The sequence below is a fragment of the Monodelphis domestica genome, chromosome 4 (assembly GCF_027887165.1).
Source record: "Monodelphis domestica isolate mMonDom1 chromosome 4, mMonDom1.pri, whole genome shotgun sequence".
NCBI classification, from domain to species: domain Eukaryota; kingdom Metazoa; phylum Chordata; class Mammalia; order Didelphimorphia; family Didelphidae; genus Monodelphis; species Monodelphis domestica.
In genome coordinates, this window is record NC_077230.1 from 31,353,232 (window position 1) to 31,367,478 (window position 14,247).

Sequence of the window (14,247 nt, forward strand, 5' to 3'; positions counted from 1 at the left end):
GCCCTCTTTGCTCTCTTTTTTTTTTTTGGATTTTTTGTGTACTTAAATTCTTTCTTTGCTCATTAGATTGTAAGCTAATTGACAGATTAGTTTATTTGTTTTTACTTTACAGTGTTATGAAAGGAACAGGTTTTTAATTATATTTTCCAGGTTACATGTAGATATAATTTTTCATAATTGCTTTTTCATTTTGTAATCCATCATTTCTCTCTTTCCTTTCCCCTCCATGAAAGGGCAGGCAATATGATATAGGTTATACCTGTGCTATCATGCAATATATATTTTCCATGTTCATCAAGTGGAAGAAGACACATATTGCTTAAATTAGAAAAAACTCATTAAATTAATTAAGTGAGGAATTAGGTAATACATTTAGATCCCATCAGTTCCATCAATGGTGGTGGGTATCCTTTTTTTATGGGTCTCTTGGAGTTGTCTTGGATGCTTGAATTGCTGATGATAATTAAGACATTCTAAGCTGATCATTTTATTCACTGGGTACAACCTTCTGTTTCTGCTCACTTCACTTTGTATCGCTTCACATAGGTATTTCCAAGGATTTTTGTGATCATCTTGCTTGTCATTTCTTATGGCACAGTACTTGTCCATTACAGTCATAGACTACAACTTGTTTAGGAATGTAGAGTAGGTTTTAATATATACCTTCTGAGTGAACATATTAATTTATCTAAACAAAAAGACTATTCATGTGTGCTAGCTAACTTCCCCATTTGTTTTAGAGCTACTGTTTCATCATTCACTTTTACAATCCATACTTTCCATTATTTCTCCACCCTTAGACAGTAATGTGGTAAGAATAGATTGGTTTTAAGATTTTTGTTTTTCAATTTATTTTTAAGGCACGTGCTAAAAAGGAAGCCCTGAAAGGAGGTTTGGATAAGACTGTAAGCCTTCGAAAAGACCTGTCCGAGATGCATGAATGGATAACACAGGCAGAAGAAGAATACTTGGAAAGGGATTTTGAATATAAAACACCAGAAGAGCTCCAAAAGGCAGTTGATGAACTAAAGGTGAAGACCCCAAACCAAAACTTTTTTAAAACTTTTTTAAAAAGAACTTATTTTTCCCTGATGTTATTATTCTATCTATGGTCATTCCACAAACATATTTTCTAGTTGTTAATGTAATATGAAAGATTACCTAAAGATTTCCAGTTTGAAGTTATACAATAACTAGAACTCTTTGGTTCTTTTTCCTGTATTTTGGTACTTTATTGTCTGTGATACTCCTCCTTTTGAGTTGAATTATTATATAATTTTGCTTTTTCTTAATAGTTGAAGATATTTAACATAATGACAATTCTAATTTTATTTGTTTTGAATTTTAAAATATGTACATTGACTTAAAAGTGTCAGTAAAGCCAGTAATTTGTAAAAATTCATATTTTTACATTTGGGATTTTAAAATTTTAACATAAATATTAGTCAATATAACTATAATTCCTTATTTTCTTTTAACTATACAAGAGATAGAAACATGTGTATACATGTAGTATTTGTCATAATATGTTATATTTTGATTTAAAAAATTTTATATTATAGTATTTTAGTTAAATGGTAGATAAATATTTTGTTTACCTCTGAAAGGTAAATAAGTTAATTCATTTACTTACTTTTTTCTTAAGGAGAAACTTACAATCACTGCTATATTTTGTATGTTTTTGATGTTATTGTTTTGATAATTTTAATCAATCATACCTCTCAGCCAGGTGATAAAGTGGTTTGTGCTTGATTTGGAGTGAAGACTTGAACTCTTCCTGAGTTCAAATTCGGTCTCAGATATTTATGTGATCCTGGTCAAGTCATTTAATACTCTTTGCCTCAGTTTCCTCACCTGTAATATGAGCTGGAGAAGAAAATATATCTTTGCCAGGAAAACCACAGATGGTGTCACAAAGAATTAGACATGACTGAAAAACAACTGAACAACATACATTTTTAAAATGAATGCTCTGAGAGGAAAAAAGGGGTAATTTTTGCACAAGCCCTTCAGAAGTTAAATCCCTACAGTAATAAAGTGACTTCCTTCATTTTTCAGAGTGCTAAGGAGGAGGCCCAGCAGAAAGAAGTCAAAGTAAAACTCCTCACAGACTCTATGAATAATTTCATAGCACGCGCTCCACCTGTCGCACATGATGCCTTAAAAAAGGAACTTGACACCCTAATTACCAACTACCAACGACTCTGCAGTAGACTTAATGGAAAATGCAAGACTTTGGAGGTCAGTAGCTTTTGTTTATATTGATAATTGTGTCTGTTCAAGTTACCAAAAAAAAAAAAAAGCCAAGAATACTTCTTTAGTTAGACAGATGCTTATTTATATTCTTCACTCTGTACATAAAAAAGAATCATAAATGTCTTCACATATAAGAAAGTTTTCTAAGAGTCCTCATTGTAATTTTCTTAAAAAAAAAACCCTTTTGTCCTAGATTATATTAGTCTTTCAGCCTTGACAGCTTCTGTAAGGAGAAAATTGTTTCTACCATCTCCCTGTAAATAAATTGTCATCTCATCATGTGCCCTTCTATACCTTGACCTATGTATATTTGAATACACAGTTGGCATAGTCAGATGCATTTACACCTGAACCATGTCATGAATAAAAATGACCATGATATGCAATTTGGAAATTGTATTATGCCAAGAGCACAAAGCATTTATCTATTGTAAAACACCTTCTATTTAGAGAAAGTGCAAGATGTTAGACAATCCAAACACTGAAAAACAAATTTAGTCCTTGCTCTAATGACCTTTATGATTATACTCCTTAATTGGTTCATGTTTAAATAGATCTGTAATATCAGCCATTTGGAAGTTTTATCCAGTGATGAATATCACCACCCATATAGATTTAGCCCTAAGATGCAACTTAGCTTTTCCCATAAGTTCCCCAAAGTGTGCTTCCTGGTGAAGGGGGGAATCCACCCAACTTGCTTGGAGAGTTCTTTTTCTTATCATCGTGAAGGTACCTGTGGAACACTCTGGATGACCACCTATGATATGCGCTATCTACAGAACGACCCTGTTTTCTCCCCCCATTACATATTTCCTTTATGGTATCTTTTTATCCTCTTATTTAAAGTTCCACGTTGATTATATGTTGCAGCTTTCTCATACTCACCATGCCCCTTTCCATTGTCCTCTGTGAAATTCTTGTACCATTCTTTGGAGACTGTTGATTTCTTTATCTCACTTCCACAGAACATTTATATTTTCTAAAAATTGGGGGGGAGGTTCCACAAAAGAAGATTAGGGTCATTAATGGAATTTATAGTTTTCCAAAAGAAATCCAACACATTTTGCTCTTTTGATTTAACTCTGAGTTGAATTTTTCCTTCTATACCACTTTTACCAGATATTCAGATATACTGATGACTGATTCTATGTCTTTTCCACCTATGTCGAAAATTCATTCCATCTATCTGCATTTCATAATCTTGGCAATAGAAATTCTTTATCCACTAGATCTTTCCAGATAGGTTTAATTACAGGCATTTATATAGCAAATGAAATGTAGAAAATTAGAGTTGGAATAATTTTTAAATAAGAAGACTTGACCAGCTCATTCTAGCCATTTCAATGACTTTATTTGTTAGCAAATGACTTTCTGAATGAGTGATTAAGTGGTAGCCCAGGGTTGACACTAGGGAAAAATAAAAGGAAGAAAGTCATACACCAGATTTATATGAGCAAAAGAGATTTTTAAAAGCTCTTCTTTACATCTGGAAAGAAGCAAGAACAGTATTTGTAAAACCTTTAAATATGTATCCTAAATGGGGAAATAGTGACAGTTTCCAAGAAGGCTTTAAAGCTTTTCCATTTTTCTATAGGAAAATCCCCATCTCTAATATGTATGTTAAATAATATACATTTATTCAGTATTTATTTTATGCTAGTCATGGTCCTAAGTCTTGAGGATATAAAGAAAGAGAAAAAAAAATATATATATATAGTCCGAACCCTCAAAGAGCTCACATTTTAAAGGGTATGTTTCTTCCTTTTGAGGGATTTTGAGATGATGATTGGTGGGAAGCAGGGTGCCATTTGCTACCTCTAATTTCAGATTTCTGCTTTGAGAACTTTCAGCATAGTAAATTAATTGAGGAAGATGACAGTATTAGATTGGAATGTTTCCATATTTCCTAAAGGTTAGCTTACAAGAGATTTATCATCTAAATTGGGAAGAATTAAAGTGGTTTAGATCTTGTTGGGTACTTATCCATGAAGTTATTATTGGGAAAAGAGGAAACCTTTTTAACTGATTTTAGCAGTGAAAGCAAAGACACAGCAAACATTTAAAGTTAACCAACTGAAATAGGCAGAAAACTTACCAGGGAGGTCTTTCATCTAAAAATAATCCAATAAATGCCAGTTAACTGGCTTTGGGTTGTTCTCTCAGTATGAGGATCAAAAGCCTTGTGAAAATACTTAGAGCTTTTTTTTTTCTTATAGATTCTACATGTTAACTGTAACTTAGATCCCAAAGAGAAAAACATATATATATGTGTGTGTGTGTGTGTGTGTATGTGTGTATACACACACATACACACACACACACACACACATATATATATAATACAAGAAGATTCTAACAAGGAAAATAAGGCTTCAACTTTTAATATAGAGCCCAATATGTCTATATTTTTGCATTTATACATTAAACAGCAAGCAGTATTTCATATATTATAAGTGATATGTGTCTTCTTTCACAATGATGAACATGGAAAGTATATTGGATAATAGTAAATGTATAATCTACATCATATTACCTGCCATCTTCAGGAAGGTTCAGGGGTCCAAAACCAATTATTAAAAATCTTACCTACAGTTAAAAAATTGACCAGCACTAGAAATGAATTTATATTATTAAGAGTGAATAGGGAGGGGATAGCTGGATAGCTCAGTGGATTGAGAGCCAGGCCTAGAGACAGGAGGTCCTAGGTTCAAACTTGACCTCAGACACTTCCCAGCTGTATGACCCTGGGCAAGTCACTTGACCCCCATTGCCTAGCTCTTACCACTCTTCTGCCTTGGAACCAATACACAGTATCGATTCCAAGATGGAAGGTAAGGGTTTAAAAAAAAAAGAGTGAATCGGAAGAGTTCTTGAAGTAACAAAATCTAAAAAACAAGCATATGTTTATACTTCTGAATATTTAATGGGAATGCCAGGGATAACATTGCACCCTATCTCTTTCCATGAAAAAAAAACATATCTGTTCCAAACTTAATTTAGTCCTGGGAGATATCCAAAAGCTTAAAAAAAGGTCAAATTTATTTTATCATATTATTTGACTCATTATCCTCCAACCTGGCATAGATCTGACAGCTATGTGTCATAGTGGATAAAGTACTAAACCTAGAATCTGAAAAGACCAGAGTTTAAATCCTACTGCAGATATTTACTAATTGTGTAAGGCTACATAAATCCCTAAACCTCTCTCAGACTCAGTTTCCTCATATATAAAACAATGTATAAAGCTGTTTTGTAAAACTTAAAATATTATATAAATATTAGATCTTATGATTTATTTTATTATAATTTGCTAAAAACACTGTTTGGCTTATGTGTCTAGTGTCTTCTTAAAAAAGAGAAAGGAATTTTGGTGCCTCCTCTCAAAGATTATCTACAATATACCTTATGTATATTTTATTTGTATTGGGTTGTTTTCATGTTGTCTTCTCCAATTGTCTTTGGACCAAAGAGAAGTAGCCTTTTTTCATATTTCAGAATTTTATGAACACACACACACATATATATATTAGATGCTTAATTAACAATTGTTAACGTAACTTTACTCACTGTAAAAAGTAAATCTAAATTAAGGGACAAATACTTATTTCCTGCACATTACAAACATACACACACACATGTGTGCATACAAACAGTAAGTCCAAAATCACACACTGAAATAAAGGATTGTGTGATGAGTGTTGCAATATTGAAAATATGCAACAAATATTGGAGCATGAGGCAGGTTAAGAGACTTGTGAAGAGTCATTGTTCCTGGTCTAAGTACTTTTCAAACAGCTGCCTCTTGGTCCATGCCTTTTTGCAAGCCATTTCAGAGCTTGGAGATCTTGCTCCTTAGTTATCATCTCTGATGAAGAAGCTCTGCCGGAGATGTAAAGGAAACCTCACATGCCAATTTAACACCTAGCACCTCTGGAATTCTCAGATTCACAAGGTAGCCTTGAAATTTAGAAATGCCCACCTCAGAATTATTGCTTAGTCACCTATGAGCAAACAAAGAAACAAAGCAGAAGAATTCATCAGAGAGCCAGGTTTAAACTCACCTAGACCTACCCTATGGGAGGAGTAAAGATGCTGCCGACATGGAGGACAACTTCCCTGCCCTTCACCAGGAATCCCAGAATTTTTGCAAACATCATATGCAGAGATGGTAATCCATGTTAATGGGAAGACTAAACACACTAGTAAAATCACCAAAACTTGAAATACTGAAGCATAGCTGAGATTAGAATCAAAACAAATGAACAACATGTATTAAGCACTTACACATTGTGCTGGATGTTGGTGCTACAAAAATGTAATAGTTCTATATTAGAGAAAATGAAAATGAATTTTTAAAAAGTAAATAAAAGACAGAGTTTTGGTTTTGTTTAGTTTTCCAGGGAAAGACACTAAGAGCTGGAAAGGAATGAAAAGCAATAAACTACTGACATAGAAGGAATTTTATTGTTTTTACATAATATATATAAATGATAATGATAATATATAAATGATAAATAATATATATAAATAAATATATATAAAATGAGTTTTTTTTAGGCATTCTAAGAGGCAGGGAAGATGAAGGAATGCAATCTAGAAATAACAGAATAGCAGATAGTATTTACAGAAACATGGAAATGAGATACAGGAAGTAGGGTGCTTGGAATACCTGACAAAATTTTTGAAAATGCATTATTTCCGATATAAAAAAATATTAAAATATTATACTATGTAACCCAATTAATTATTAATTGCTGATTACTGAACACTTACAATATGCTTGTTGTTATTGGGAGAGAGAATCTCTTCCCCCTGGGAATTTATATCTTAAAGAAGGCATTATTGTTCCCATTTTAGAGATGATAAGCTGAGATTTAGAAAGGAAAAATAGTATTGCAAAGGGCCAGATGATAATTAATGACAGAGACAGATTTTAATCTAGGTCTTTTGAATCCAGTTTCAATGTCTTTCCAACTTCTAAAGAGGTCTCTTTAGTATTCTTTTTATCATAGGACTATTTAATGACCAAATTGATTAAAAATGAAATTCTAATGAAAAACTGATTTCTACTACCTTCCAAATGAATGAAATATTTAAAGAATTTAAACAGTCAATTTTAAGATCAAAGTAAAATCATTCAATTCTATTTTTGTAAATCTAAAATGTGTTCTTGACACAATTATTTCTAGGCATTGAAGTAATAATTTCTATTCATTTTTAGGAGGTCTGGGCATGCTGGTGTGAATTACTCTCATATTTGGAGGCTGAAAATAAGTGGTTAAATGAGGTGGAAATTAAACTTAAAGCTACTGAAAACATCCCAGGTGGAGCTGAGGAAATTTCAGAAGTTCTCGATGTAAGTATAGTATTAACACACATGGTATGATGAATGTACAAAATCTAAAAATCAAAAGGAAGTATTCTTAAACTAGCATAAGTATAAATTTTTAATTAATTTGAAATAACTTTTCTTACAAGTATGGAATTTACTGAAGGGAGAAAGTTACTGTGTCTTAGTACTCTGTCTCAATTTTAATAATCTCTTTAGAAGGAGCTCATAGCGCACATGCTAGAAAAAGGAAATATCCAACTCATCAGATGGTCATTTCATGTCAGTGGACATCCATGTCCATCTCAAATGCCTATCTCAGTGCACTCATTTGTATATAATGCCTTTTTTCTCACTATCTTCCTTATATAATTTAATGCTTTTAAATACTACATTTTTTTGAATTTTTTTCTCTATTGTTAAAGTATTCCTGGGAATCTATGACTCTCTCCTGATCTGTTTAATCTTCTTGGTTTCCTTCACTGCTGCATTATCCTCCTCCTTCCACACAAAGGCTGCCCTTTTCTATTTTCTATTGTCTATTTATAATTTCACCCTTTGTGATCTCATAGCTCCTCTGGTAGATTCAGTAATCAAGAGCAGATCAAATTGTGGGCAAGTGATCACCTGACAGGAAGAGACTTTTCCAATGGATTAATTAAGGCTGACTATTCCTTATGGGCTTCTCAGACCCACAGAATAAGTGCTGACTACTTTGGACTGGAAGGGGCTATCTTTGAGCTTGATATCATAGGGAACAAGGTAGAAGGAAATTGTGTTCTCAAAGTATCTTCAATCTACTGTGAAGTCTGAGGAGAGTAAAGCTGATCTTCTCAATATAAATTTGTGATCAAGTGCCTTATTGCAAGATAATAGATAGTGGTTTCTTCCCCACAATAGATCCTGTGCACATCATTTATATACAAATGACTGCCAAATCCAGATTTCCAATTCCTGCCTTTCCTCTGAACCTTTTATTTCACCTCTAACTACCTACCAAATATCACTACCTCTGGGCACCTAAAATCGAACACCTGAAATTAAAATAATCACCTTTCTGCCCCCTCTTCACCTCAGCTTGTTAGCTTCTCTTTTCTATTACCCATCTGCTGGAATGGAATTAGCACCAGGCACTCTGCCACATGAGAGGAGCCTAATGGTATTCCAAAGCTCTGAAGAATTATAGTATTGATTTTGAGACAGGAGGATGTTGGCACAGGATCATCCAAGCATGCCATGCTCTCTGAGGCAAAGCATTTTTTCAGTAACTCAAAAAAAAAAAAAACCATGAAATCTGCAAATTTAGAGACATCTCTATCCCATGTTTTCACATGGGCTATTTGTGCCCAACCTGGGGTAGAGCCTTCTGATGTCCTATTAGTCTGTTTGGCCATGGTTGGGACACACTGAACATTGACTGTGACAGAGTGATATCACTTTGGTTGTACTCTTAAAGTATGAAGGATAACAACCAATCAACCAATTATAGCCCTCATTCAAACATTTATTATGCACTTATGATATGCCAGATACTGTGCTAATGGTGAGAGATACAAGGAAAGGTAATCGCATTTCTGGCCTTCAAGGAATTTGCATTTTATTGGGTGAGACAATATGTAAAAACTTTACACACAAAATATAGACAATGCTCCTGGAAAGTAGTCTCAGTGGGAAGGTGTTAGCTGCTGAAGGGTCAGGAGAGAGCTCCTACAGAAGGTCAGATCTGAGCTGAATTGTGAAGGATTTGAGGAAAGCTAAGAGGAAGGAGGAGAAAATTTCAGGGATGAAGATTAACCATCAAAAAAGGTACAGAGGGCCATCTAGGAGATTGAAGGGATAGAGCTCTAGATCAGGAATTGGAAAGACGGGGGTTCAAGGCTGTCCTAAGACACTTCCTAGCTGTGTGACTCTGGGCAAGTCACTTACTCCCATTTGCCTAGCCCTTGCTCTTTTATCTTGGAATTGTCATTAGAACAGAAGGTTTAGAGATGGCACATGTGAGAGTAGCAAAGCCCAGCATCAATGGATTGTAGAATACATAGATGGAGGGAAGTAAGGTATAAGAAGACTAGAACAATAGGGAGTCAACTTTTGAAGGAATTTAGATGCTAAAAACAGAATTTAATATTTAATTCTGGAGTTTGCTTGCTAGCTTGTTTTGGGAGCCAGAGGATACCAGTCCCAAAAGAGTTAGAAAATCATTTTGGCAACTGAGTGCCTTCCCTCTCAGATTACTGTTTATATTGTATATATCTTAAATAGTTTTATGCATTAGACAGTTTCATAGCATGATAGCTAGAACATTGCACTTGAAGTCAGAACTAAGTTCACATATTATTTCAGATATTGGTTATGTTACCTTAGAAAAATTACTTAACCTCTCTCAAACAAACTAAAATATCTATAATCATAGTACCTACCTCACAGAATTGTCATAAGAGAATTAAATAAGATAATTTCCAGAAAGTTTCTTGAAAACCTCAAAGTTCTATGTAAATGCTATCTAGTTATCATTTTTAATCATTGGTATTGTTAGGTTGTTGACATCTGCTCCTTTAAAATATGAACTTTTTGAGGTCATGAATGATGTGTTTGCCCACTTTGTATCATCACAGATTAGCATATTTCTTTCCTGCTCGCAGTAAGCGTTTAATAAGTATTTGCTGATTGATTTATTAAAGAAATGATTAGAATGGGAAGCTTCTTGAGGAAAAGAGTTCAATTAGAAGATTATTACATGGGGCTGCTAGGTGGCTCAGTGTATAGAAAGCCGGACCTTGAGTCAGAAAGTCTTGGGTTCAAATTTGATCTCAGACACTTTCTAGCTGTGTGACCCTGGGAAAAAAATGTTTAGTCCTTTTTATTCTTCTGCCTTGGAACCAATGGTAGCTATCAGACAGAAGGTAAGGGTTTAAAAAGTAAACTATTACAATAAACCTGGGGGTAGATAGGGTGATGGCATGTACCAGGGTGATGAATTTGTAACTAAAAAAAGGGGGGATGTACTTGAAAGTCCATGAAAGTAAAACTGAAAAAGCTTGGCAACAGATTAGATATTGTATATATGCAAATTAGCATTAGGGAAGACGGTAACTTAGGAGATAATTGTGCCCACAACATTAATAGGAAAGTCTGGAAGAGGAGAGCACTTAAGAGGATTAACAAGTTCTGTTTTGGACAATGGATTTGTCTAAAAGGCAATTGGTGATGCTATACTGAAGAGCTTTGAGAGCTGAATGGATAAGTCTTATCATTTTAAAAAACTGATAATTGAAACTATGGAAACTGATGAGATTGACAAGATAAGATATTATAGAAGGAAAAGGGGAAAAGGGTCAGCAGAGACCCATGGGGATACCCTTACTTAGAGGGCATTAATTAGATGAAAATTCAGCAAAGGAGCCTGAGAAGGAGATAAAAAAAAAACAAGAGAGGAAAATTGCCACCAAAAAAAAATGAAATAAGGCAGAGTATCTAAAAGAAGAGTAAGATTAATCATGTCAGTATTTGCAGAATGGCCAAATTAAGAAAACATAGTTGCATTTGGGGGGGAAAGAGCAGATTAAATTGAATGATGAGGTGTAAACCATACAGCTGACAGTTTTAGAAGCAAATGAGAGGAAACAGTAGCTAGAGTAGTCTTGTTTCTTAAGGAGTTTTACCAAAGAGAGGTGAGATATAGAATAATGATAGGGATGGTAAAATCAAGTGAAGTGGTATTTTGTTTGTCTGGTTTGTTTTGTTTTTTAAGGATGAGGAGACATGAACATATTTTTAGGTAGGAGGGAAGCGACATGTAGGTATGGAAAGACTGATGGGAGAAACAGACACAAAGAATAGAGAGAAAGAATCAGAAAGACAGAGACACAGAAAGACAAAGACAGAGAGACAGACAAAGAGACAGAGAGAGTGGCAGAAACAGTGACAAATGTATAAGTAATGAAAAACAGAAAGAGAAATGGAGTCAGGACTGAGAATGATAGTGGATGCAGATCTTTCGGAAAAGACTGGAAGGGATGAATAGAGAGGGATTTGACTTGCTGGGAGAAGGAACTCTTCTTATGAGATTGGAATCAAAGAGGAGAGAGTAAAGAAAGATTTGTAGGTGATAGAAGATGAAGAGAAGTAGAAGAGAGCTCTTCATAAGGTTCCTTTTTTTATGAGTCAGGTATGAAGAGAGATCATCTACTGAGCAGGAAAGAGAGAAAGGTGCTTTGGGAAATTTGAAGGAAAGATTAAAAAGACTTTGAATAATTTCTGTGGTAAGGAGATAGTCTTTCCCTACTATTTCCTCCATTTTGTATAGTGAATTCTTACCATTTCTACTGCCCTAACCATTTTGTCTTCCTTTCCTTTTAATTTACACAATGATTCTAGTTTAGTATCCCATTATTGTTAACTGTTCATTATTATAATAATCTACAAAATTATGTATCTGCTTACAATCTCTTCTTTCTTTAGTCCATTCTTTACAGGTTTTCCAAAATAATTTCCCTCAGGCAGCATTCTGATTATGTCAATCCTATAACTCTTTGGTAATGCTTTATTTCCTTTGGAAAACCATTTCCACCTATCTTCATGAAATGTTTATTTCAGTCAGATTGAACTATGTATGAACTGATCCCCAAACCTGAAACACTTTTTTGTGTGCATTCGCACAAAGCTAACTGTCCTTCATGCTTAGATTGAATTGTCTTCTCAACTTTGTTTTTCAGATGTTTTGTCTTCTTTCAAAGCTAATATGTACAGGAGGCCTTTTGCTCCTTCTAATGAGTAGTTTTCTCCGTTCTTAACTAGTCCAAATATCCCTCTTTTATTTCCTACTTGGGATTATTATAATTACTATGTACTTGTTATATCCCACTTAGTAGTCTCTTCCTCCTCCCCTTTCTCACCCCCTCCCTCCTTTCCTTTCTCTCTCTTTTCTTTCCTTTCTCTCTCTCCCTCTCTTTCCTTCCCCTCCTGTTCTCTTTTTATTCTTTTCATTATCTCATCCTCTTTCCTTCTTGTGTCTCTCTTATTCTTCTAATCCCTTTTCCTCTTCTCTTATTTCTTATCACTCTTTATTTTTCTCTCCTACCCTATTCCTTCCTTTTGCCCTCCCTCTCCTTATATGTACACATACACATTCATTTACATATACATACATAACAATCTGCCCTACTTCTATCTACTCTTTTCAGGGCTTTATAATAAAGATGTCAAAAATGCACCTCTCCATGACCCATAAAACTCCTGTGTGACTAATCAGATAAAAAAGAAATTAGTAAATTTTAACAAAATTTCTAAAATACAATAAAATATAGACCATTTTAATATGTGGTTTCCTAGGTCAACAAGTGCCCAAAGGAATACTTATGTACAGTTTAGTAGATCCTCTTTCTTTTTGAGATTGATATGGCTGTTTTATATCACTTCTCCTTAAATCTTCCTGGTTTTGTCTTGGACTTTTCCTCCTGGGATTTAAAAATTTGTCCTTGACCCCAGAGAATGATTCATAAATTGACTCACAAACTGTATTACCATTAAATTTCATTACAAAATCTCTCCTACTGACATGCTTATACTTTAAAAGGAAATTTTATTGGTTTTTGGCTGTAATTCAATGTATGTTTGAATCCCTACTTTATATTTGAAATCTGGACCCATGAAAAGGAAACATTTTAAATGATATTTTTTTTCATTATAGAGTTTTCTTCGTAGGTTAGACATGAATCTCAAAAAATAATGGGAAACTAGTTTTTGAAGTATTATTTTTGCGTCTTGATATAAGTAATAAATTAGCATAGTTTGCAGCTATCATCTGTGGCTTCATGTCACTTCATGAGAGGCAGTGTTGTATTATGGGTAGAAAGTTGGCCTCAAAGTCAGAAACATCTGAATTCAAGTCTTTTCTCTAAAATTTTTGCCATGAAACCATGAGCAAATAATTTAACTAGACTATTCTCTAAAAATACATAGCAGATACTATTTACTCTGCATTCATGGTAGGAATCACTCAAAGAGTTTACCTATATGAATGAAATCAATATTTGAAGACCATTTTCCTTCATGTTAAAAAGAGAGACAAAATATTTTAATAAGGCTTTCTCTTTGTCAGCTGTTAATATTACAAAATTTGCAACCAGGCTAATAAGTCATCTTGTTTATAATAACTGGATTTTAGCTTTAGCTACCCCATTTACTAGCTCCATGACACTGAACAAGAAACCTGGCCTCTGCATTTAATTTTTCTCATTTGTGAGAATGACTGAACTAGATGATCTCTAAAAACTGTAGTACCTTCAACTTTCTATGGAACCATTATCTTGACAGAATGGAGTTAGGGGTCAAATATAATAATGATGGAGGAAATTAATGAAAATACATGTCAAAATTATGCTTGTTAGTTGAGGAAGAAGTATCTTGAAATATAAAAGTAAGAAAGAAATATAAATTTACAATCCAATATTTCAATGAATTGATGAACTTCTCAGTATGGGCATTCTTTCCAGTAGTGCTAATTAATAAGCATATAGTTTTTAAAAATAAAAATGTGGTTCCACTGTACTCTAATCTTCTTCTGAGGCCATATCTGGAATTCTATATTCAAGTCTGTATGCCATACCATAAAAGGGAAATTAACTAATTAGAGCATATCCAAAGCAGGTTGTCATGGATGA

At 33.9% G+C, this 14,247-nt stretch overlaps 1 protein-coding gene across 10 annotated transcripts in view; it reads left to right on the forward strand.

Moving 5' to 3' along the window:
* The window catches only part of DMD (dystrophin), a 2,399,796-nt gene that overhangs the window by 926,900 nt on the left and 1,458,649 nt on the right, over nucleotides 1–14,247 (forward strand). For all 10 annotated transcript variants that reach the window (XM_007493357.3, XM_056797113.1, XM_056797116.1 and 7 more), the window contains 3 exons: nucleotides 861–1,031; nucleotides 2,059–2,241; nucleotides 7,478–7,612. In XM_007493357.3, coding sequence (XP_007493419.2) covers nucleotides 861–1,031; nucleotides 2,059–2,241; nucleotides 7,478–7,612 — 489 coding nt within the window. The remainder of the gene's footprint in view (nucleotides 1–860; nucleotides 1,032–2,058; nucleotides 2,242–7,477; nucleotides 7,613–14,247) is intronic.